Source organism: Thunnus albacares, chromosome 4, assembly GCF_914725855.1.
Source record: "Thunnus albacares chromosome 4, fThuAlb1.1, whole genome shotgun sequence".
Lineage (NCBI taxonomy): Eukaryota > Metazoa > Chordata > Actinopteri > Scombriformes > Scombridae > Thunnus > Thunnus albacares.
The window spans coordinates 27,223,090-27,246,664 of NC_058109.1; the positions used below are offsets into that span (position 1 = coordinate 27,223,090).

The 23,575-nt window shown below is 40.0% G+C and overlaps 1 protein-coding gene across 3 annotated transcripts in view; it reads right to left on the bottom strand.

The window, feature by feature from the left end:
* Positions 1 to 3,958: 3,958 nt before the first annotated feature.
* adamts9 (ADAM metallopeptidase with thrombospondin type 1 motif, 9) overlaps positions 3,959 to 23,575 on the bottom strand; it is a 45,889-nt gene continuing 26,272 nt past the window's right edge. Inside the window, exons 27-40 of one of the 3 annotated variants that reach the window (XM_044348940.1) lie at positions 22,666 to 22,827; positions 22,189 to 22,365; positions 16,928 to 17,098; positions 14,606 to 14,782; positions 9,721 to 9,891; positions 9,294 to 9,488; positions 8,584 to 8,713; positions 8,069 to 8,163; positions 7,428 to 7,522; positions 7,144 to 7,277; positions 6,535 to 6,626; positions 5,442 to 5,546; positions 4,293 to 4,401; positions 3,959 to 4,157 (exon numbers count right to left, since the gene is read on the bottom strand). In XM_044348940.1, coding sequence (XP_044204875.1) covers positions 4,312 to 4,401; positions 5,442 to 5,546; positions 6,535 to 6,626; positions 7,144 to 7,277; positions 7,428 to 7,522; positions 8,069 to 8,163; positions 8,584 to 8,713; positions 9,294 to 9,488; positions 9,721 to 9,891; positions 14,606 to 14,782; positions 16,928 to 17,098; positions 22,189 to 22,365; positions 22,666 to 22,827 — 1,794 coding nt within the window. In that variant the 3' untranslated portion in view covers positions 3,959 to 4,157; positions 4,293 to 4,311. Of the gene's footprint in view, positions 4,158 to 4,292; positions 4,402 to 5,441; positions 5,547 to 6,534; positions 6,627 to 7,143; positions 7,278 to 7,427; positions 7,523 to 8,068; positions 8,164 to 8,583; positions 8,714 to 9,293; positions 9,489 to 9,720; positions 9,892 to 11,797; positions 14,502 to 14,605; positions 14,783 to 16,927; positions 17,099 to 22,188; positions 22,366 to 22,665; positions 22,828 to 23,575 lie in introns of those variants that run through there. The other 2 variants (XM_044348941.1, XM_044348942.1) reach the window with 2 other exon arrangements.

Sequence of the window (23,575 nt, forward strand, 5' to 3'; positions counted from 1 at the left end):
GCACCCTTATGTTCAATGCACACATGCACACACCCATTATATGGATGTCAAATACACAACAGTGCAAAGATCCTTCTAACGCCATTTGCCATCAGCAAAAATAAACCATTTTGCTGCATGACTACCATTGTGTATCTTGGTGAATATAATGCACTGATTCATCCTCCAAGTCAGCATCAATATCTGCACAATAAATCAGATCTGTCAGATTACTCTTCCACACATTATCTCTTGTGATGGAAAATTACTGGAATATATCCTCCAAACTATGGTTCAGTGGACTTCCCATGCACACAGTCAGTACGGGTGCCACTTTTTGTTCTTCATCAGATACGCCTCTGAAAACCAGGAGCGTAGACAAGATACAGTCTCACTGCTAGAAGTGACTTGTCTTTGTAACATTATACCCACACTCATTATGTTCAGAAGAATTCATCATAACTTTCAGCAGTGACAAAACTATTTATGAGCAGCGAGGCAGAGCTATTTGGATTACATTTGGCTGCTTTCTACAAAGGCAAGATTTCCCTGTAAGATATCAGTCTGTCATTTCCTTTTAAGGAATATTTGATATAATACAAATCTGCTGATATTCTGCTGTCATCTGTCTACTTGATAGTGGAGCGGTTTTCATGTGTGTGAAAGACAAAGAAAGGTAAACACAGAGAGTTTCCTACACACTCCTGGGATGTTTGCAAATCGACTTCTGAATCACGTTCTTAAGTTTTGACAAGCCTGCTGGAGCTGTTAAAAGCTTCTGCCTCCCTGCAACCCTACTTCCCTCTCTTTCCTTTTCACACTTGTGCTTATCCAAAGTATGACAACCACTCTTACGACTCTCTCAAAACTGTTGACAGATATTTGAGAAGTCAGGCCCAAAACGTGTCAGCTCCTTCTGCTACAGCTCACCTGAGGTTACTGAAACAATATGAAATATAGATGACATAAGCTTATGTAAGTTAGGCGGAGCTACTTAAATGCATATTCTTTCTGCCCCAAAGTCTTAATGCTTGTATTTTATGCTCCACTTCCTTTAAAATTAGTATCAAGTTATGTACAACATAACAACAGCCAGCTGCACGCAGGTAAAGTTTGAATATGACAAACTGTAGCTAGCTGTTACAGTAGGGCAAAATATTTGAAGCTGGAGTGGAAGATCCTTATTGTCACATGTAACTATGGTAATAAAGATTTAGAATTTGCTGCGTTCATACTGTAGATCTTCATCTGGTGATATCTGCTCAACAGTGAATTCTATCTGTTTAGGATAACTGCTGCTGGCACCTGATAACTCACAATTATCAACACAGACACTGAAACTATAAAAAGTTAAGATCAGCTCCATAAAACACATCTGTCAGAGCAAAAGCCAGACTGTTCTGATGGTGGAACGTGTAATAATAATTGAGGGGAAGCAGAATTTTACAGTGTAAGCATTAATGTAACCTCTGTGTGTTCATGATTTGTACAGCCAGTATAATAATTCAAGGACAAAATAATATACTGGTGTGAAAAGCAGACAGGCAAGCGTGGCACGTGTCAAGCATTTTATCTCCAATCATTGCCTTACCTGATCTCATACATAAATCATACTTTTTATATGGCAGCACCAGACTCTGCTTATGAAATTTACGCAGATATGACATGCCTATAAATAAATGTATTCACAAAACAAGAAAATGTGTTGCTAAACGGTTTCTTTTTTAGTGATACTGCATGGTAATTCATAGTCCCTTATGGTCAAAGGTTATGTACATTCACAAGAAAAGGTAAAATAAATATTTGCATATAAAAAAAACTGCATATATAATGACATTTTACATTGTTAAACTGCACTAATACATTTTCAGTTACCTGAAAAACATTGTGTAAAATAAGATAAATACATTTAAATATCATAATAATCGTTTCTGACACCTGAGAATTCTATTGACTGAACTAAACATTCACAATGAGAAGTGCAGTGATGAGTTGTTGCAAAATGTTTCCTTCCCCATGTCTTTAGAAATCATCTCATACTTGTATAATTGCAGGTTAAAACTGTGAAATTCCCTTTGGCTGAAGTATACACATTATAACATCAGGCACTGAAATAGCACCATATACAAAGGCTTATAAAACCAAATATGGCTTCTTAATCAGTTGTGCATTTGTACCCTACATACCCACCCTACACACAATTAAGGCTTAAAGAATTTAAGAATAATTTTGTATGTAAAAAAAAACAAAAACAAAAAAACACTGGCTAAAGAGATACAAAAACATACATATACACAAAATAAAAAGTACCCTGATATTGTCACAAAGAACAACATGTCAGAATGCTCTAAACAGGAGCATATCAGTATGTATAGTTTGGACAGATTCTTAAAAACAAAAATGGAGAGGAGAAAGTGAGGTACAGAAGGCAATGGTTTACAGGCAGCATCTGGACAGATATCATGCTGCGGGGCCTGTGAGCTCAGCAGTTTGTGAGGTGTCTCCTGGGCCGGACCAGCGCATTAAATCTCCGGAGTATCTACTGGAATTTTATTGGCCTGAGGTGAAGTCTTTCTTTCTGAATTCTTTCAAGTTGCTCCAGATAAGATAACCTGTCTGCTGTCTAAAAGCTAAAGGCTAATGGCTCTCCCTCGTCACTGCACGCTACCTGAGAGATATGCAGGAACACAGAGGAATTTGGTTCTCTCTGATGTCTGGCAGCATAATCTCTACGGTTCTTGTAACCTGCAACCTTCTTCTTATGATCCAATGTGTGTGTGTGTGTGTGTGTGTGTGTGTGTGTGTGTGTCTGTACTTATGTGTTATACCACACTGTGTTTGTGTATGGCTAAACATCTCACTTCCTCCCTATAAATCCGGCCTGTAAATCCAAACCCCACAACAACCCACTCTCAACATACATACTAACCCTAAACTAGCTTTAAATATACATTATTATCATTATTACACCCTTCAACTACCTCACAGCTGCACTCCCATAACCGCTGTCATTCTACTGCACAGAGGTCGAGATTGTCTTTGAAATCTAAACATATTTAGATTCATACTCATGTATGGATCATAAAGATCATATATTATATTTTACTGAAAGTAGCGAGAGCATACTATGCCATCCATTGGCAGAAAACTGTTTCACCTCCTTTTTTTTTTTTTTACAGACTTCATCCCCAGAGTGCATTTTCAACATTTAGTTTAACTATTTCAAATTACAGTATCTACATGTAGCATAATTTTCTATGCTGCTGCAACACCTGGATTTTTCCAGCAGCTGTTGCCTGTGTTATTGTTGCACCTGACCCTGGTACTCACCAATTAATGAGAATGTATTACGAGCCAGGACTCTTTTTCCTGCTGTCCAGCTGGAAGAGGACCCACAGCTGCAGTTAACAGCTGAGAGATGCTGGTGGAGCAGCCTGAACAGCTGGTTTGTGACACCTGGCTTCAAATACAACACCTCAGAAGTTAACCCAGAGGAGAAGTGTTTGTAGAAGAAGCCAAACTCAAAGGCTTGATATTGATTTATGGCAACATCTGACTGGGAAATACATTCAAAGTAAGAAATTGGGCATTTCTTAGAACTAAAATGTCTTCTAAAGGAAGCCAAGTACAGAAGCATGATTATATCTACTGTATGTATCCAAAAACCTTGCCTGAAGCCATGAAAATGTTTGATAAGATGCACTGCTTGGAGACACCTCACTGTGCATGAACAACAGGACAGTTCGCCATCATGACATTAACCTTCATGGAATAAACACAACTTACTGAATTGGTCCAAAAAGAACATAATGTATGGATGTAACACATGCAGTGTGGACATATGATGGAACTAAAAAAGTCCAAATTGCAAATGACCAAAATGGAAGGCACATTCTGGCAAAAACGAGAGACACTGTGCGGGTTTGCAATTGACAACAAAACCCTAAAATTATATTACAATACAAAAATAAATGGCGAGTACAATAAATAAGACATTTTTTATCCTGCTATGTACAGTAATTACACCTGATTCATTTACATTATACACACATGGGAGTAAAAGAGGTCACATGATGGACGGGTTTGAGCTCTGCAATGGTTGTAGCACCAAAGTGGAGGGATGTCTTGACAGCTGATGAGCACCTGAAGATGACTGCCAAGATCAGTGGAAACAGATGCTAAAAAAAGATATGTACAAATCAATAACACTTAGTCAGTTAGTCACAGTTGCATGAAGACTGGTCTCTCTCTGATTGTGCCTTTCAATAACTGAAATTAAAATATTGTTGTCATAATTATAAAGCATCCCACACCTGGGTAACGGTGTTGGATCTATTCCACTGATACAGGCAGACTGGAGCCAGAGGACGGAGTACATTTACCGCAGTAGCCTCCACAAATTCCTGACACTCTGCTTCCATCCTGTGGACACAAGAGGAATAACATGATTTTCCACCATCAATGATGTGAATTGTCAGTGTTAAACAAATGTCAGTTTGAAGGATCTGTAATGAAAAAAAATACATGACAATGTAGGGAAGTGGTTGTGTTATTTCTGAGTAGTCTGAGAATTTCACCACTTAGAAAGTTATTTGCAGCAGGGTTGTTTTGGTGCCTCTGAAATGAGCTTTTTCTTTTCAAAATGCACACAAAGATTGAGGCCCGCCAAGCAGGTTGGCACTAGGTATGAATTGGGTAATCACCACCAAAAGAAAGCAGAGAAATACGAGCTAATTTATCCTGTGCACTTCACTAGCATCATTTGCATGCAACACAATGGGCGGTTTTATACAAACATCTAGAACCACAAAGGAAATAACATCAGACAAGTACGCAAAAAGCACTATCCCACGACATGACAGCCACAGCATGCAGTGAGTGGTTTGTCTGGTCTCCTCTGGAGTGCTCTCTCTGCCCCACTGTCACAACCTGGCTTTATTTAAACTGCCTTGAGTGCCCAGAGCAAGCCGGCTGGCTATGGATATCAACTGTGAACACTTCTTGGCATCTCCGCTGCCTCCTGTTTTGGGCTTGCCAAAAAGCACTCTCTAGCTTGATCTCCATTTCAAAAGCAGAGGGTGGGGGGGCACTTGAGAGAGCAGCTGCCCAGTAAGGGTCCTTTCTCTGCAAGTTTATGAGTAGAAGTGGAGCTGGGAATGCAGAATCCACTTGGGACTATGCCTACTTGGGGCTCTGAAGCCATGAGGGAGGAGGGAGTGGGGAGGGATGGATGGAGAGTAAAAGGTACAGTAACAAGATAGAATGGAGAAGATGAGGCAGTGGCAAAAATAGATTTGCACACAGGTATAATGGAAGAGTACAATATAAGGATGTTACCATTTAAATGCAATATCACTGCTTCATACATGACCTGTCATCCTGGGGATGACGGATGATGTAATTATTCTGTAGAGTCATATCCCTTGGATATAAAGGACATGTATGTGTCATGTTGCCTATACCTGTGATTTTTGTACATCAGCCACTGCATAGTTGCCCTGGGAGATCCACGAGGTGTCCTCAGCCAACTTAAAACCTGTTCCTGAGAGGTTGATCCTGAACCGCCCCTGAAAGAAGAGCGAGGGAGAATATAAATAAGATATCAGCGATAAATAGATATGTGTTTAAAGATGCATTAGAAATGACTAATTCTTGCCCTGTGCTAAATAAAGATAAAGAGACTTCTAAGGGTCCGATTCTGGCTCAAGTCAGATATTTCCCTTACAGGGCTTTCAAACCACAGAAAGTGCAAACTGAATTACAGGAAACAGTAATTCAAAAACTGAATTACATGCATGCCCTCCTTGTGTATGTAAATGGGGTGGACAAAATATTAGGAACACTATTCAATATAATGCACTCCAGTACACCACCACCACCCACTACGATCTCAAGAATAAATATAAAGCAGAATTATCACCTTTCTGACAATGTCAACAAAAACTGAAAATGTAGAAGCTTTGTAAAAGTAGAATTTATGGCAGAGCTGTTGTGTTGGATGGCATTAGATTGCACGTGTTCCTAATAAAGTGCACAGTGAGTGTATATTAACATACAATATATAGAATCGAACATCAACTTTGTGATTCTAAGTACATTTTACAAAGACAAAGAAACTTCATTAGCTTGGTAGAGTTAGGTAAGCTAACTAGCACACAGACCTTATGTGTATAAGGGTGTATGAGACTGTCCTGGTGCTGGATGTCTCAAGGTTTTTTTTGTTTGCTTGTTTTTTAAATCCAATAACAACAGTTAATGGTCACGCAAAGTGTAGTTTGGAACATATTCCAAAAACTACAGGCATTAATGGGTTCTCCAAGTATAGTTTCTAACAGAACTTCCTTACAACAGACATGTTGACATGTCAAAGCAGAAAAGCACAGGCATAATTAATAATACTAAAGTGTAGTATTGTGCATTCTCACTCAGTGGAAAGCCTACAATGACACTTAATGGACCTAACCATCATTCATTTCATTGTTTACACCTGTGCTTTTCCTGCTATGACAAGTATACAGTATAATCTTATCATTAAACAGCTGTTGTGGTTCTCACCTGTGGACAGTGGGCGGCGCTGTAGCAGTCTCCAGCTGTGGCAAATGGAACTCTCTTGCCCTCACGAGTGAAAGCAAACTGCCAATCTGTAGCTAAATAACAAGATAAAACAACAATTTCATCAAGCATAATGTGACAAGAAGTTCTTGGAAAACCGTGACATAAAATTATCCTCAGATGAACTTCCATAATCATAGCTTACATCTGCAATAATGACCAAGGCTGATGTTTTTAACCTAAATCTGGCCTCAGTTTTACGGTCAGCCTAATGGTAATATCAGTATAACTCCATCTAGTTAGAGCAGTTTCATCTAATCTGCTCAAGCCTTGTAATTGTGTGTTGCTTAAATGAACCTTGAAGACATCTTGAGCCCATTAACCCCTCGTGAGCATAATTAAATGGCGAAGGAAGTTCTTATTTGAGAGTAACTGCAGAAAAGCAGGGGGCTTTAAAATTTTGATGACATATAGTGAGAGTGATGGTACACATTTTCGTAATTAGCACAGGATGCTGTTGCGTGTGTGTGTGTGTGTGTGTGTGTGTGTGTGTGTTGTGTCCTCATTAAGAGCCATGAGCTAATGCTGTCTGCATGTGTACAAGCAACTCACTGATGATGTTCATCTTGCTGAGGTCCAGGCGGACTTTGGAGAAGGTGGTGATGCCGGCGGCAGTGTAGTCTCTCCGACAGTCACAGTCTTCTCTTCTGGAGCCGTTGGCCGGACACTGGGTGGGGTCGTTGAGCCTGGGAAACACACACATACACAAGATACCTTAGCTCAACTTTACACTTCCGTGGAATTTCTTCATTTACAGAAAACAATGCCGCCAGGAGTCACTTGGCTTTTTTGTAATGAAACAGGCTGTTCTTATTGTTATCCTGTTAGCTGTTTACCTGAAGCCAAAGATCTCCGAAAAATTCTCCCCTTCTCCCGTCGTCAAGGTGATGTACTCCTGTGGAGTCTCTGTCTGCATTCCTGCACAGTAGACCTGAGGAGGAAAAGGCGGAGGAGGCGTAACAGGGGAAGGAGAGGTGGCAGCCAGAAGAGGGAGGAGTAGGGAAGTAAGGGTGAAGGAATGGAATGGAGGTGATAGGAAAGGAGTAAAACAGAGGATGTTAGATGGAAATTTCAAACTCTGAAAAACACTTTTGTGTTTTTGTTTTGTGTTTGTGTAGCAATATGCATACATTTTCTAAAAATGACCTTAGCTGGCCAGTCCTCGAAAGTCATTTTGAAGACAGGCATTCAGTGCAATTTCCTCTGACTGTGTTATGCAATGTGCTGTAACTATTTGCAGCATTGTATATGAAGTCACAGTGTCAAAAGTAAACCTAAACACAGGCTAGAAGAGATCCATTTTAAGCACTTTGTAATGCAGGCACATAAACACAGAGACATACAAACACTGCAGCAAGATGTTCTACAGTGTAAAAGTCATCTGAAATGTGAGAAGGCCTACTTTCCTTGCCTGTTAGGGCTTAGGCATAGATGGTTCTTTGTGCATTTAGGAAATAACGAGATCATATAATCTTACCTTGAGTGCTTTTCCTTGAATATTGAGAACGTGCTCGCTGTCTGGAAGGGGGCCGTTCAAGCTGTGGACGTCTTGACAGCTAGAGGGCAAATGGCCTTGGAGATACAAGAGAAGGAAAATAACTAAGTATAGAAAAATAAGTAAGCATAGTGTGTATGCAAGGATTCAACACAGGACAGGCATTAAAGCTGTATACACACACATGTGCATGCATGCACACACAAATTTCAGGAGTTAAGTCAAGTGTGAGAAATCGCTGCGTCGAATCAAAGAAAACGAAAAGCCACTCGCTCTTTGATGTCCCATCCTACCGTAGTGAAGTAAATATGCCGGACAGTAAATCTTTGATGTTTGCCTCGGATCATAAATATTTCACTAAGGGCCAAATCTTGGAGATGACCGGATCAAGTCAAGCCATACCTAATACTGGAATTTGAGATGCATGCAGTTGGCCCATATCTAACCCTGGTAGCCTTGACTTTTGTTTACCAGCAGTAGTTTTCTCATATACTCACAGCTTGGATTTCTGCAGACTTTTCTGGCTTCTGGCATGGTATCTACAGAACACCTATTGCGTTCTTGACCATCTGCTGACACACACTGCACTGTCCTCTCCATCACTCCATCTCCACAGCTCACTGAACACTGGTGGGGAGGGAAAGAAGCATGACAGCATGAAAATACAACTTTTGGATGACAGTCTGTCAGCAATTTCCCACTTTGAAGTGCTGTTTCAAAAAAAATTATGTCCATGTACATTTTTGCCATTTCATAACTGATTAGTTATCATAATAATTTATTGATTTTAATGTCAAGGAAAAGTGGCCACATTTATGTAAAGGAAAACCTTGAAACCTCATGTGTAAAAAGTTATTGTGCATAAATGACTGAATTAAAATCTAAAGTTGTACTTCTTGAGATTAAAAGCTGTGATATTAATTTCAGTAATAATGTTTTCACTAATTTACTGCATTATACAAATGAAAATTTGGATATAGATGAAATCATCTTCCAAATAGTCACAGAAAATTGGAGAAAAGCAGTGTAACCAGTGCATTTACTGGCATCAAACTCTGTTTTTGATAAATCACAACTTTTTTAAAGTTATTTTTTCACAAATAAGGTCTTGTGGTTTTACTTCACTAAATACATGCCTGTCTCATGTAGCCAAAATATTGATAAATGACTGGACAACATAGAAGAGTCTGGACATGGAATTGCTCACCAGTCCCCAGATTCCAACCCTCCACTCCTGTGGCGATGGACACGGGTCCAGATTACAAGGCATGTAGCTCTCAGGGGGAGTCCCAGGACAGTTGGACAAAGACTGATGGCCGTACTCATAGTTGTCATTCTCCACATGCACCTCGCTGCAGGAGATCAGACGCTGGCGGTAGCCCTGGCCACAGCTGGCTGAGCACTGGAGGAAAGAATAAACCACTGGCATGAAATAACAACAGTGTTCCACACAGGAAACATGGGTGATTTCTGTCATTCCCGCATCACTGGATTTGAAGATTGTGATTTAAATGAATGGTGCTTTTGAAGAGAAAAGTATTGAAAAGTAAACAAACTGACTTATTACAATTAAGATCTCAAAGCCTTTGGTGGGACCACATGGCACACAGGTTTTCTGCTTCTTTGGCTCTCACCTCAGTCCATTCCCCAGTGATCCAGATGAATTCACAGGCATGGGTGTTGCAGCTCTCTATAACTGGAGGTCTAATCTGGTTCACACAATACATCTCATGGACCTCCTTCTGATTGTGGTCCACACACTGCAAGATTCGTCTCCGGTGGCCCGATCCACACGACTTGCTGCACTGTAGCGGAGACAGAACAAAGATTGGCCTTTCACAAAGATGCCAAATCATGTACAATGGGTGTTAACAAAAAGATTACAATACTTTTCTTTATCGTAGGTGCAATGTAATTGGTATTTAAAAGTATTTGTCCTTCAGATTAAGGGTTCTAAAGTAAAGATTAGAACCCTTTATACTAAAGTATAAATCAATGAAGTGTCTGGTTTGTGTGTTCTCATGAGGCAGCACCTTCACCACATGGGACTACAGATGCACAGATGTCAAAACAGTAGATATGAGCTGGGAGGAAAGCTCTGTGTTGTTGAGGAGAACAACCTGAGCAGAGGACATGGCCAAGTCCTTACAAGATATTATACAACTTCTAACTCCTGAAACTCTTTACAGTCGGTGCCAACGATGTCTCTGATAAACCATCAGAGCTGAAATTCACTTGCAGTAAGAAACTGCCTTAGGTCTCAGCATCCAAACTAGTATCACTAATAAGCAGTATAGTGAAATACGTTTTTTCATCAATTAATAAATGTTTTTCTTAGTAGCAGACACTCCTTCTCTAGTTGTTTCAAATACAACCACTGTGCTTGATGTAAGATAATGTGAATGCATTCTACCTGCATTTAACCCATCGCCCCAGGCAATGCAAATAATTTCATAGAATTTCTTCTCTTTGATTTGTCATTTTATGAAAAGTTAATGCAACATAAGCAGATGTATCTCTCTGACTGAAAAGAGCAGTGTATATGGTTGAGAAGGCTAAAAGAAGCCAGCAATATCTACTATTTGGTTATGATAATCCAATAGTCATTATTTCATCACATCATGAATGTAATTGTTCACCCTTTCATTTGAATGCACAGCCATGTTAGAGAAAACAAAACTGGCTGAATTGAGAAGAATACAAGACCCAACTGAATGGAACAGTGGATCCAACAAAACTGACCTGCAAACCAAGACTTAAATACAGAGAGCTAATAAGGGAATGGGGAACAGGTGACTAGATACAAGGGCAGGCAGGGAGTTGATTGGCTAGGAAGACACTGGGAGCAGGACAGGACTGACGAGACTGATCCAGGGCAGGTATGAAGGTAACAGCAGGCTGGGGAAAAACACTGAGCAGTGCAGGGCTAACAAATATGACGCAGAGCAGGTGTTGGGAGAAAAACAGGCTGAGGAGGAGTGCAGGAACAGAGGAGGGAAACACAGAGCAAACTGAAGACCAAAACCCAGAAAACACACTCTCAATACAGCCCAGCATACATTAAATGGTCCAAGAACACACATGAAAATAAACCCTAGTAATAGGGGTGTGCCCGAATACAAATACATTATTCAGCAAAGCACAAATGGTGTTTTTTTTTTTTTTTTAATGAATATTTGTTTCATACAAATATTTAAAAAATTATTTGTTTTCAGGAAGAAAAAAAACCACGTCAAATACCAGTGCGCAAGTCAGTTACATCGCTGTCTCAGTCTCTGTCCTCTGTTCCACTGTAACATCTATCAGCAGGTCTCAATGAGGGGAGTCACATCCACCTGCTACATGACGCACATTTCCTTATTTGGATATCACTCCCGGTGTTGGGGGTGTTCCCCAGAGATAAATCTGAGCTACTGACACGCACAAAGTGCTCCCAAGGGACATAACCTGTTGTTCCCCTTCTCCTTTCCATAAAGGGTTAAAAAATAGGTTTTGAAAAATAGGTAATAAATGAAAAATGCAAAGTAATAATCACCTTTGAAGTTCCTCCCTGAAGGACCTCCTTCATAAAGTAGTTTATTCATGAACACTTAATGCAACACTTTAATTTTCTAAAATTAAAAGTGTAATAAAAACAAAAACAGGATTTTTAAGCCTCTTTCCACTTTTATTCGAATACAAATACAAATCATTTTGCTGCCTCAACAAATATAGATACAAATACAAATACTGTGCTCTCTGCACATCCCTACCCAGTACACAACACCATGAAAAAAACAATAATGCAAGCCATTCAAACCAAAAACCTAAATAATATAAACAAGCAAAACCAAATGACCAAAAGGACTGGACAACAGAAGTATAACATAGGAAACCAAGAGAACAAAAACACAAAGAGTCAAAAAACCAGGGGTTCATGACAAAAGAGGAGAGCTTCAGAGTGAGCCAACCAAAGGATGGATTTAAAAGTGTAGTTCAACATTTTGGAAAATATGCTTATTTACGTTCTTGCCAAGAGTTAGATGAGCAAATCAATACCACTCGTAAGTTTGCCTGCTAAGTATGAAGCTAGAGCCAGGAGAAAATTAGCCTAACTTAGCATAAGGACTGGAAAAATGGTAATGGCTCCCTGTAAACCCACGACTTGTCGTTTCTACATCTGTTTGTCTATTATTTAGGTTTAGTTAGATTAGGTTATAGCTTATAGGTTAGAATAAGACTGCAGGATAGCCCATATACCTGTCTTTGCAGGGCCCTTAAGTCACTGAATCCACTGCAGCTGGCTTTTTAAAAATGGTGTTGCTATGAAAGTGGTGTCCTCAGATGAAGTGTTCACTTGACTGGAAGTTCAGAGCCATAGAACCACCATAACAATCTTTTACTATACCCATGTCCATAGTAACTCAACTATTACGACGTTCAAGTCAGCAAGAGTCATAATTCAAGCCCTGAACATTTTAGGAGGGCTCAGAAAAGCTTCCACTTACGTCAGAATCACTCTGTGGTGTTACGAATGCCACTGACTCCAGCTGGTCTTCATCACTCTTAATACACTGAAAACTGTCAAACAACTGAAATACCTGGAACAGTTACTTTGAGTTGTGCTGTGCTGCTGTACTGTGCTGGAATAAACCTATTCTGCACAATGAGGACCTGAGTTTCATTTTTTGTTTTGGTAATAATGGCAATAGATCTAGGGTATAAGCAAAAATATTTCATTCTAACAAGTATGTTAGGCCTGCAGGAACAAGCATAGTGCAAAGATATAAAGTATGTAAAAATGTTTAAACCTGAGAATAAAAATGAAAATGTTGTTTAAAGACCATTCTGATTTGTGGAGTCAGGGTAAATGCATAAAACACATAGGCATGTTAACCCCTGCCAGGTGAACTGTTGTAATTACTTCCAGCTGTTAATTGGGACGCCCAGGCAGGGAGCTCCGAACACTTCTCCAGACTAATTACACTCTCCTTTCAGAGAAGACATTTCATGCTGCTCGATGACCCAGATTCAAAATCACTTGAACACAGTGAAGACGAAACTACTGCTGCAGCTGCCTGTTCGAATAATCCCAACTCTCAACAAGGATCTGTAGCCCCTAGCCAACAGAAAATTGCTGAATGTTACTCAGCAGGAATGTACCTGCTAAAAACAGCCTAGGTGTGACTGCAACCTTTTATTAAGGAACAAGACCCAACACTTCTCAGAATCACAGCAGATGATAGATAGATAATAGTATTCATTCAGAACAAGTGTACCTTTCTAAAAAAACAAACCCCCCACCCACTCCCTGACATTCATTTCTCAATGAAAATAAATTTAAGTAATAGCCAGAGGTGTTGTGCACTTTCAACTTGAAGGGGCATGTGCCCTTAGTTTGGCTTTAGAAATTGTTAAATTCTGTTTTCACGATAAGTATATTTAGTTAGCATTAAAAATATAGTACATAGACAAAAGTTGATCCTGTTCTGTATGTTTTATTCATATTAAACTCTGGTGCACACAGTCCCCCCCTCTCTGTTTAGGCTACTTGGTTTCTTCCAGCTAGAAAGCAGCAGAGGCCGCTCAGCTGAACGGCTGTGAAAATTGTGTACAATTGATGGAAACTGCGGTTGTATTAACCGCAGTGTGAGTTATGAATAACCAATCTCAGTTCATGCCATGACATAGTATGCCTTGAATGAATCTGTAAATCTGTAAAAGAATTTCACTATTTCATGTGACTTTAGCATCGGTGGTTAACAACTTGGTTAACATTGTGATATTATAATAATATGAAATAATGAATGTTAAAGTTTGGAGGAAAAGCATAATATTATCATTATAGGTTTAACAGTTAAAAACTGCAAAAATCTGCTTCATTAGGACTGTGTGAGTGTAGTTTGATCAGATTTGATTGAGAGTGGCTTGGCAGCATAAAGCAAATGATAACTGTCCTAACATTTTTAGCCTAATATTGCTAGATGCTGATTGGTGCTCAGAGATAAGTCACATCACCTATTTCCAACTGGGACCTGCCCACCAACCAGATTTTAGAAATGAATAATATTTCTCATGTGAAATACAGAAAAACTGTTCAAACTTAAACAAAAAAACTAAAGTTTTCACATAGGACCACATGCACAAAAACTGACTGAGAAAATCCGTTTTCAGGTCCTTTAATCTAGCTTTTAAATAGCAACATGTAATGGGCACACATTAGTTTATAACAGTTATGCCTCACAGGTGTGCATTTACAAACTATTCAACTGCTCAAAGCAACTTAGGCAATTATCCATTTTATAATGATGGGAACAAGGCTTCTGCTTTGTTGAAAAAAAAAAAGCCTGATCATCTGATTTTCATCAGCTCGCCTCCTCTCCTCCCCTCTGCTCTCCCTGGCCTCAGCGCCTCCGACTGCAGCAGTGACTCATACCTTCACCAGATATGACAGAGCAGATTCATCCTCTCCCAGTTAAGACAGAGAGGTATAAAACCACTTTCCTTTCCGTACATGTACCCAGAACTTTCTCAGCCTACCGTCTGCCAGTCTCCTTCCCTCCACCGGTACCGGGAGGGACAGTCAGCGACCCGGCAGCTCTGGCTAGACGGCGGTCTGGAGCGCTGGGAACAGTCAGACTCCAGCGGGCTGCGTTGGTCTCCAACCTGGCAGAACACCTCCCGTTGCTGAATGCCATCACCGCATGATGCTGAACACTGAAAGCAGGACAAGTAAGACATTTGAAAAAGTTTATTCTTACTTTGTTGTTTTACTGCATATCAAATAATTGCCGTTATAACACAAAACTATCGCGATACACCGATACACAACATACCGCGTGAGTGTACAATAACCTGGTATGTAATGGTATTTCTTTGTAAGCTAGATATGGCATTTTTATTTATGTGGCATGAATATTGACAATATCATTTATTTAAGGGAATGTACTTGACTAAAACCATTCAATTTTATATCTATTATTTTCTATTTATTCTGCATTTATTTGTGTTCTACTTTCTTTGTGTCCCTTCAAATTTGAATTTGTGCTTTGCTCATATTATAATGTCTAAATGAGGCCAACATTGAATTAGAAGTATGAGGTGTCTCTCATTGGCTTGTCAGCTTTGGTTTTTAATGATTGACACGAATAACACACATTGGTGTATTATAGGGTACTCTTAAGAAAATACATAATGCTCAAATAACTGCAACCAAGCCTCTGTGTTCATATTTTAGTTATATGTTTTATATAAAGACAGATATTGATATTTGTATTTGCAGAAATGCAAATGACTTAGAGTTGGATCTGTGCTGCAACTGTAGCATCTTTAATGTCTTCGGCTATAAAAGAGAACATATTTCCACACAGAACAAAAAAGAATGAGAGAAGGGTAGTTCTGTTTTGTTGTCTCCCAACTCTCTTCAGCCGTTTACCCTGATGACTGAAACAGTCACATGATATAAGCAATGCATACATTTTTATTTTTTTAGCTTAAAATTGAACCACGGCTGTAGGCAGGGATATTTTACAGTAACATTTTTTTTGTCTTTTCTCTTTTCAAACAGATACTGTTGATCGTTCGAAACAACCAGCACTGCACTGATGTTAAGGGTGGATTTAACATCAAAGATTAAGACAGATAAAATATTTGTGTCTGTGTTTATGTGTATACATGAGATCATGATGGCTCATATTTTTTCAGGCTAAGGGAGCAGAAACATGATGAACATAATCAGATGATCAAGCTGAGGTGAGATCAGATGATTAGATGGGAAGCGGTCCAGAGTTTTCTACATGAATCTATACAAAAACATCATCTTTTACAGACATATTTACAGCGTGTCCATTCAAATGTGACACAACTTAAAGGAACATATTTCACTGTGCATTATCTGCTGTGGCTTCCCAGCAGATGACCCACTAGGCAGCCTGTTACACCATGGGAAATCATGCTGTACTTGACTAAGAGACTCATGCGGAGTATCGTTTTCTCCTGGCCTGTGTCCAGCCCCACAGCTGTTTACAGCAGACGCACATCCTCTCTGACGTATGGAGTACAGATGTGTCTCTGTGCTTGGACTCTTGGCGAGTAGGGTGAATTCAGAGAAAGAGGACATGAGAGGAGAGGTAGAAAGACAGACGTAGAGCGTTAAAGGGAGAGAAAGAAAGAGGGGGCGAGCATCAGGCTCTCGAGCAGCCCAGGTGCTCAATGTGAGTGTATGTCTGGCATGGTGACGTAGGTGGATAGCCTCTTTAGTAGGGCATTCAAAGAAAAGACAACATGTGGTTTCCATTTGGAAGGCAGAAGATAGAGAGAAAAAAGTGAGTAGCTGAAAGAGAGAAAGAGGGCCAGTACTTGAAAGAAAAAGTGATCTGTGGGAGAAAGAGCAACAGTCAGAGGGAGGATAAAAGGGACAGAGAGAAGAGGAAAGTGAGGGCCGGAGGAAGAGGAAAATATAGAGATGAGAGGGGTAGATTTACACTGGCTGGACTTAAAGTCAGTTAACCTTAGATCAAAGAGAGGGGTTGCAAATCCCTCCTGCTGTCCTACTTACTGCACTGTGGTGTCGCAGCCCAGCAAACACTACCTCAAACCCCCTTTTTGCAGCCGCCCCAGGCCTGTACTGTAACCCAGCAAACCACCATGTGATGTGTAAAAGCACCCTGCCTTAGTTAGTGGCTTGGGATGGTGTATAAATACAGTCAGGTTTTGCTGCAGATGTTTTCACTCATATGCACACACTTGCCAGCAAGCTGGTGAGCATTAAAGTGGAAAGAGAGAAAAAAAAGAGTGCATGTCTGGCAGCGTGAGAACAAGAGTGGTAGAGGAGTGTTTTATAGCAGGGTCAGAGAGTCCTACCTCTCCCCAGTCGCCAGTGCTCCACTTGGCACATCGGCCACCTCTGCAGCGCCTCTGCTTGCCGGGTTTGGGGGACACGTGTTGGCAGTCTTCCTCGGGGACGAGGTGGCCTGAGCCGCTAACGCAGCTCACCTTACGGGACTTGAAGCCTCTTCCACAGGAGGCCGAGCACTGCAAGATATCAAAGGAAAGACGGAGTTAAATAGAAATCAAAAGGTATGTTTTGTGTTAACTGTAACTGTAAAAAAGTACACACTCCAAACTAATTAAATTCAGATGTGGGTTCTTTTTTGATCAGCATTATTCAAGTCAGGTGACATAATTTGGATTCATAATGCACATTATTTGTTAAATGTCTCGCTTTAAAGTTTAAACTGAGAAAAAAAAAAACACATCTGCATGATTAAAAAATAGATGACAGCACAGGTATAATTAAAAACAGGTAAATGTTGATCATTATGTGGATAACATTCGAGCTGCTCAGACCCAGTTCCACGTGGGTAGCTCGTCCAATGGCAATACGTGCCAGATCATCCCGGTAGCAGTTCGTTTCACCTCCGGGTTCACCGAGTTACTGAAAGTCTAACTCAGTGTGACAGGCAGACTCACACACACACACAGCGGCGTTACATGAGGGAGTGGAGAAGGGCTGGATTGTGCTCGGATAATCAAAGGGGGCGTTGCGTTTGGGGATGGATGGGAAGCGACAGGCTCAGAGTTGAACGAGTACGTGGCCCAGCGTGCGGTGCTGTCCTGACCAGCAAGAGACTGTACTGGACAGGAACATGCTGTGACCTCTCACCTCATTTAGGGAGGGCTCATGAAAGGAGGGGCTAATAAAATGCTTATTCCCCAGTTCGGCTGGGGCACCCTTCACATCCCAATTCGATTAGTGATGTGTTACATGTATTAGAATTATTTATGTTGTTAGTGATGCCAGTGGATTGTCAGTTTATTCAATCAACAAATTTAAAAAAATGATGAAAAATGATTAGTTATGTTTTGTGCCAAGAAATAAAGAAACTATGCCATATCATGATGGTGCGGTTCTGTTTTGGTTATATTGTTGTGTTGAAATTGTAATAAAAACTGAAACACTGATGTTGCTCATTTGACACATGTGTCTTTATATGAAATGTAGCACATATGAGAAGGAGACTCCATGGTTGATGTAATAAGTCACTGTCAACAACAGAGGTAATATTTTAATATTGCTGGTCAAGGTGAACACAATATAACATGTTTGTTTTAGATGCACATTGTTGAGACTAAACTTGGTCATTAGAGGGGAAAGTGGGTATTCCAGTAGAGGATCAAATCATTAAAGGTAGGCATTTACAATCCAAGGCGGTCTTCTGGATTGTTGTTGTGTTCAAACATCAGGTTTCCTCTAGTTTTATATACTTTTAACAAGGGTGTTCCTGCTGTTACACTGCTGAAATGCCCCCAGAATACCTTGGGAATCAGTACAAATGGGTCAAATTAAAACACCATGCATTTTATCAGTAAATGAACCCCTCCCCCATGCAGGGTTCATTAACTTTGCCCACAGGGTCTCTGGGGTTTTGTAATTATCCAGAGCAGTGCACCAATACAAACATAACTGCTCACACATACTTGACCTTAACATTTCCTACTTGATCATGTAATGAAATGTAAGCATAATTTTATTCACATCAAACAATACTACACTTGGTGACAGTGCCCGTCACCAATATAATTAGTTTGAACTGACTTATATTCGCTCTTCAGAGGATGATTACGATCCATGGAATTTCAGACACAAAATGCTCAATTCAAATTATACAACTTTATTTACAAAAATCCAGAGAGGCAAAGCTTCTGTGCACACCATGTCAGATGAAACACCTCTAAATACACTGCTTTCCAATGTCAGCATAGTGTTTGGGATTCCTATTGAATGCCTGTGTTTCTTTTTTTTCCCCTGGGATCACAGCAACTTCCCAGAAGTCTGTCTTTGCTGATGGGATGAACTGGGAAGGGGCCCCTCCCCAGATCAAACATGACCCTTGACCCCACCAATGCACCACTGCATTGTCTTGCTGACGGCCCTCCTCATTCGAGTCAATGTCACTGGCCCCCACATTGGTACACTGTCATCAACCCACATTAGACCAGAGTAGAGGGGCCTGACAGAAAGGGGCAAAGGGCGCTGGCAACTTCATAGCAGAGCACGCGTCACCAGGCGTCCCAGAAAGGCCGGGGTAGGCATTAAAAGTGAATGAACACAGTAAATGAGATGGGAGGTATACTGAGGCATTGTCACACAGGACAAAGATTTACCTTGATGAAAAGAGCTTTGAACTCCTGCCACAGACGGTAAAAGCATGATCGCTCAAAGAGGTCAGCAGAGGCCCTGACCACATAAAATAACAAGGATATTGCTCAGTGATTTGTGCATTTTCATTCAGGAAAAACACCCTGTTGAATAGACTGGCGGGGAGGACTGCCTTATAAGCTATTTGGCAGGCTTTTCATTTGAACCCTTTTAGCCAAAGCCATAAGTAAAGCACTAAATAACATAGGACACTTCCTCATCCACAAACACACTGTAATTACCTTAAAATTGGAGTTAAAGTTATCTTTACCAACTCTACATTTCAATAGTCTAAGCAGAGTAACTACAACTGTGCAAATGCTAGCTTAATGAATGTTGTTAGTGGTTGGTACTTATCAGTTGTCTATTTCTGACTTAACTATTTTGTGTAAGTTGGCAGCAAGTTCTTTTTTTTTTTAAATGAGTGTTGGCCAGGTCACTGCGTGACAAAAATGTTTTGTTCAAATAATGAAAAAAAGCCTTTAATAGTACCTCTACTTTCACTTTAATCGTAACCTTTTCTGGAAGTGAACAGAAATCCAACAAATCCATAAAAAAATTAAATATTGACATAACATTATAATGAAGTAACAATAAATACAAGTAATTACATAAATATACAGAAATCTTGAAACACAGACTAATACTGCCATTTGTGAATAAGAGACATACAATATACTTATTTCAAGAGCCTGTTGATATGGTGTTAGTGCTGTACTGCTGTTTGCACCAAGAAGCTGAGCACAAGAAGTCAAACTGCCAAGACTGAAAAATGAAATGAAGCAGTAATACTAGGAAAATTCACTGTGGAGTGCTAATATTGTGTTCTACTTTCACTGATTCAACCTAGATTTGATTTATGCTGCCTTAAAATCACGCATGTGGGAATCATTACATGCAGTAGTTCTCATTAGTAAATGATGTGTGGTAAAAAATGTACTCACTGCTGTGTTAACAGGCCCTTAAAATAAGGTGTGATGTCAGTACAGACATTTATGACCAGGAGGAGTCAACTGGGTGGGCTGCAGGCAAAGGTTGCCCCTAACCACAGATTCTGGATCAGTTTTCACTTTCCACAATAGGATGGTAAGCGTTACAAAGTGGGAGATGACACGCACCCCGGATCTGTGTTTAGGGCCATCAACTGCACTGGATAGCCTCAACAACTCATGCTTAATCTTAGCCAGCCAAAATCCCTCCAGTGCAAGGGAGAGAAAGATACGGCAGGGGGGCAATCATAACAGAGACTGAGGTAGACACATTAGGTTGGCTCAGAGTAAGAGCTCTGGATACAAAACACTATTAACTTCCCCTGTGGTCACAGGTATCACGTGTTCAAAATACAACATTTTAATAGGCCATTGTCTTAAAGTTGATTGATGGACATTCAAAGACACATCAGCGTTATGTAATCAAATTTGACACACTGCATTTCACTATATGATCAATCCACAAAGTGCTCATGGAATGAAAGAAAACATACGGAAGAGGCAGCATCAAAACACAATGTGCCAAAACACACACCTACCCGCTCCAAAAATGTGATGGTTCAGTTTTGATATTTATATCTTATATCTCCCTTGTTTGGCCAAAGCACCACTGTAGTGTAGGTTATCATAGTTTAATGGCTAGTTGAGTTGTGTTTTGTTCCAAGTGAGGTATTGTTGAGCATAGCATATTTAGCAACTCCAAGTACTTACTGTACAAAGCAAATATTAACTAACACAATATAAATACACTCATATCAAGCACCTTTGGAGCAGAGAGCTTTAAACCTATTGTTTTGGCCACACTAAGGAAATCTGGGTCAAAACCCTCTGCCAAACTGGAATACAATGGCTATTAGTTCTAATTACCACAAACTCAGTGAGACACTTTATTTTACAGTGCTGGTACAGCTGCTGTTTCCTATGGAACTATGATACTGGACGTTTCAGGAACTTTTGAGTCAACATATGAATGCTCCAATGTCAATGTTATTTTGGGATCGCACCACTGTTGGTTTCATAGCAGAGGGTAAATACAGTAAAATGATACTGTAAAATAAAGTGTCTAAATAAGATTAATAACTTCTCTAACAAACCACATGTGCCTTAAGACAAATTGAATTCTTGATACAATAGCCATTTCAAAGATGTATATAGTACAAAGATGTATATATAGTACATAGCCCAAATATAGTCCCATGTAGGTTGGTGCTTTAAATGTTCATATCGGAACATCAAACTGTATTGTGTAGCACCGCATATTTGGAGATTATGGGCCATTCTTTGGATAATAAATGAACAAGGCATCGTACTGTATATTCCTGATATACAAAAACATTCATCAGTATTTGCATATGAACAACGATTGGCTAAATGTGCGAATACAAAGAGCTAAGACACAAAATAAATCACCTTTTAAAGTTAATGCTATATACAAAAGATAAAAAGGAAAAAATATCTTAATAAATTATCTTTAAAAACAATATTTTACAAAACTAACTTTGATTGTGATACAAAGTGATCCTGAATTTTTCAATACTAATACAAGGCTCAACAACAGTTTTATGGTAACTAGGACTGACAAAAAAAGTTCTTATGGTCACAGCTGTCACTGAAGCATTGTGTGATGTTGTACTTTTTTGGCATATTGCAAGTGAGCGTATCTTTGCCATTTAAGTGCAACAGAAATTAACTTTCCAAATGTCTTGAGGAAACGTTGATCAATCGCAGGCACCAGAGAGGGAACAGGAAGTGGAGGGGGTTAAAGTAAAAGTGGAGAAACAGGGGCACAGTATATTTTCTCCAGTGCATAAGCACCATAGACATCCTGCCCCTTTGAGACTGTTTGTGAAAGAGTAAGACTACAGGTATTTGGAAAAATGTGAGGTTGAAAAACAAGGTATAGAGTATTTTTTTTTTTTTTTTTACGAGCGTACCGAGCTCCATGGGTCAGTGCTCCAGTGGGGGCTAGACGGGCACGGCTGAGTATTGCACTGCTCACGATCTGGTGGCTTGTCATGGATCTCGCAGCTCAGATCATTGAAACGCTCACCATTTGGACGCTGACATACCACCAGCCTCGTCTTTATCCCACCTCCACATGGCTTGGTGCACTGAAGACAGCAGGAGGAGAGGTTGTGTTTTACAGATGGGCATGGGAAAAAGATTTGAGGAAGATGTGAGGGAAAAAAACTAGGGCTGTTTTTTTAATGTGAAAATAGATCTGTCATGTGTGAAGCTCGGAGAATGTGAGTTTGAGCTTCAGCTGATTTCTGATGTATTTTCCAACGTTCACACTGGGTAAATTCTGCATGAGTCAAACTAATTATTCAAACACAAATGAACATCCCCAAGTTTACATTTTTCTCTCTAAGCAAGCCCTCTAAACTGCAGTAAAGTGGTGTCTGCCTTACCTCTCCCCAGCTGCCATAGATCCACTGTGGACATGGCCCTGACTCACAGGATCGTTGCTCACTGGGCCGGCTGCGATCCTCACAGCTGTTGGCAGGGTAGCCGTTCTCATCCTGGCACACTACAACACGTCGCTGAAAGCCTCCTGCACATGTGCTGGAGCACTGTTGTCAGAGAGAGAGGAGTGCACACTGTCAAGTAGATGGTTCTCACAAACAGATGCACGGTGTATCGGTGTAAATGACGCCCAGAGGGATATACTGTATATTATTTACATTCAGACATGGTGATGTCCAAATACATACTAATTTAAAGTCCCTGCTGCAAAGTAATAATGTGTCTTTGTGTACATAGAAAATCACTTAGAGACATACTAAACAATACTAAGATACATGTCATGTCAAATGACTGACCATGTCTGCTAATATATTAAAATACATATCCTCAGGACAGAGGAAGGAAGAGTCACCAGAAATAGCTTAAATCACATCCCAGAATTATTTAAAGGTCAAAGTTATTTTTGGACAGAGATTATCACTAACCCAGTTTCTAAAAAAAACATCTGAACAATACAGAGAAAGAGATCCATGGGGAGGGTGGGGGGGACAGCCTGTGGTTCTTGGGTCACGCTATCCTGTGGTGTTACATCACAATGGCTATGGCCTTGTCTTAAAAAAAAGTGCAGGACCTGGAGAAGTGAGCTTCACTTCATGAATGTTTGTCAAAGTCTGTATCAGGTTACAAGAACGTGTTGTAGATTCATGAAGTGCTATTTAAGAATATGCTGGATTTTAATTTACTTTAGTGCTTAAAGCATCCAAAGTTCCTACAACACAAGTAAAGCAGACAATACCATGAGAGTATCACTAGAGTAACTTTTGTTAGGATTCTTTCATCCTGCATACACTCACC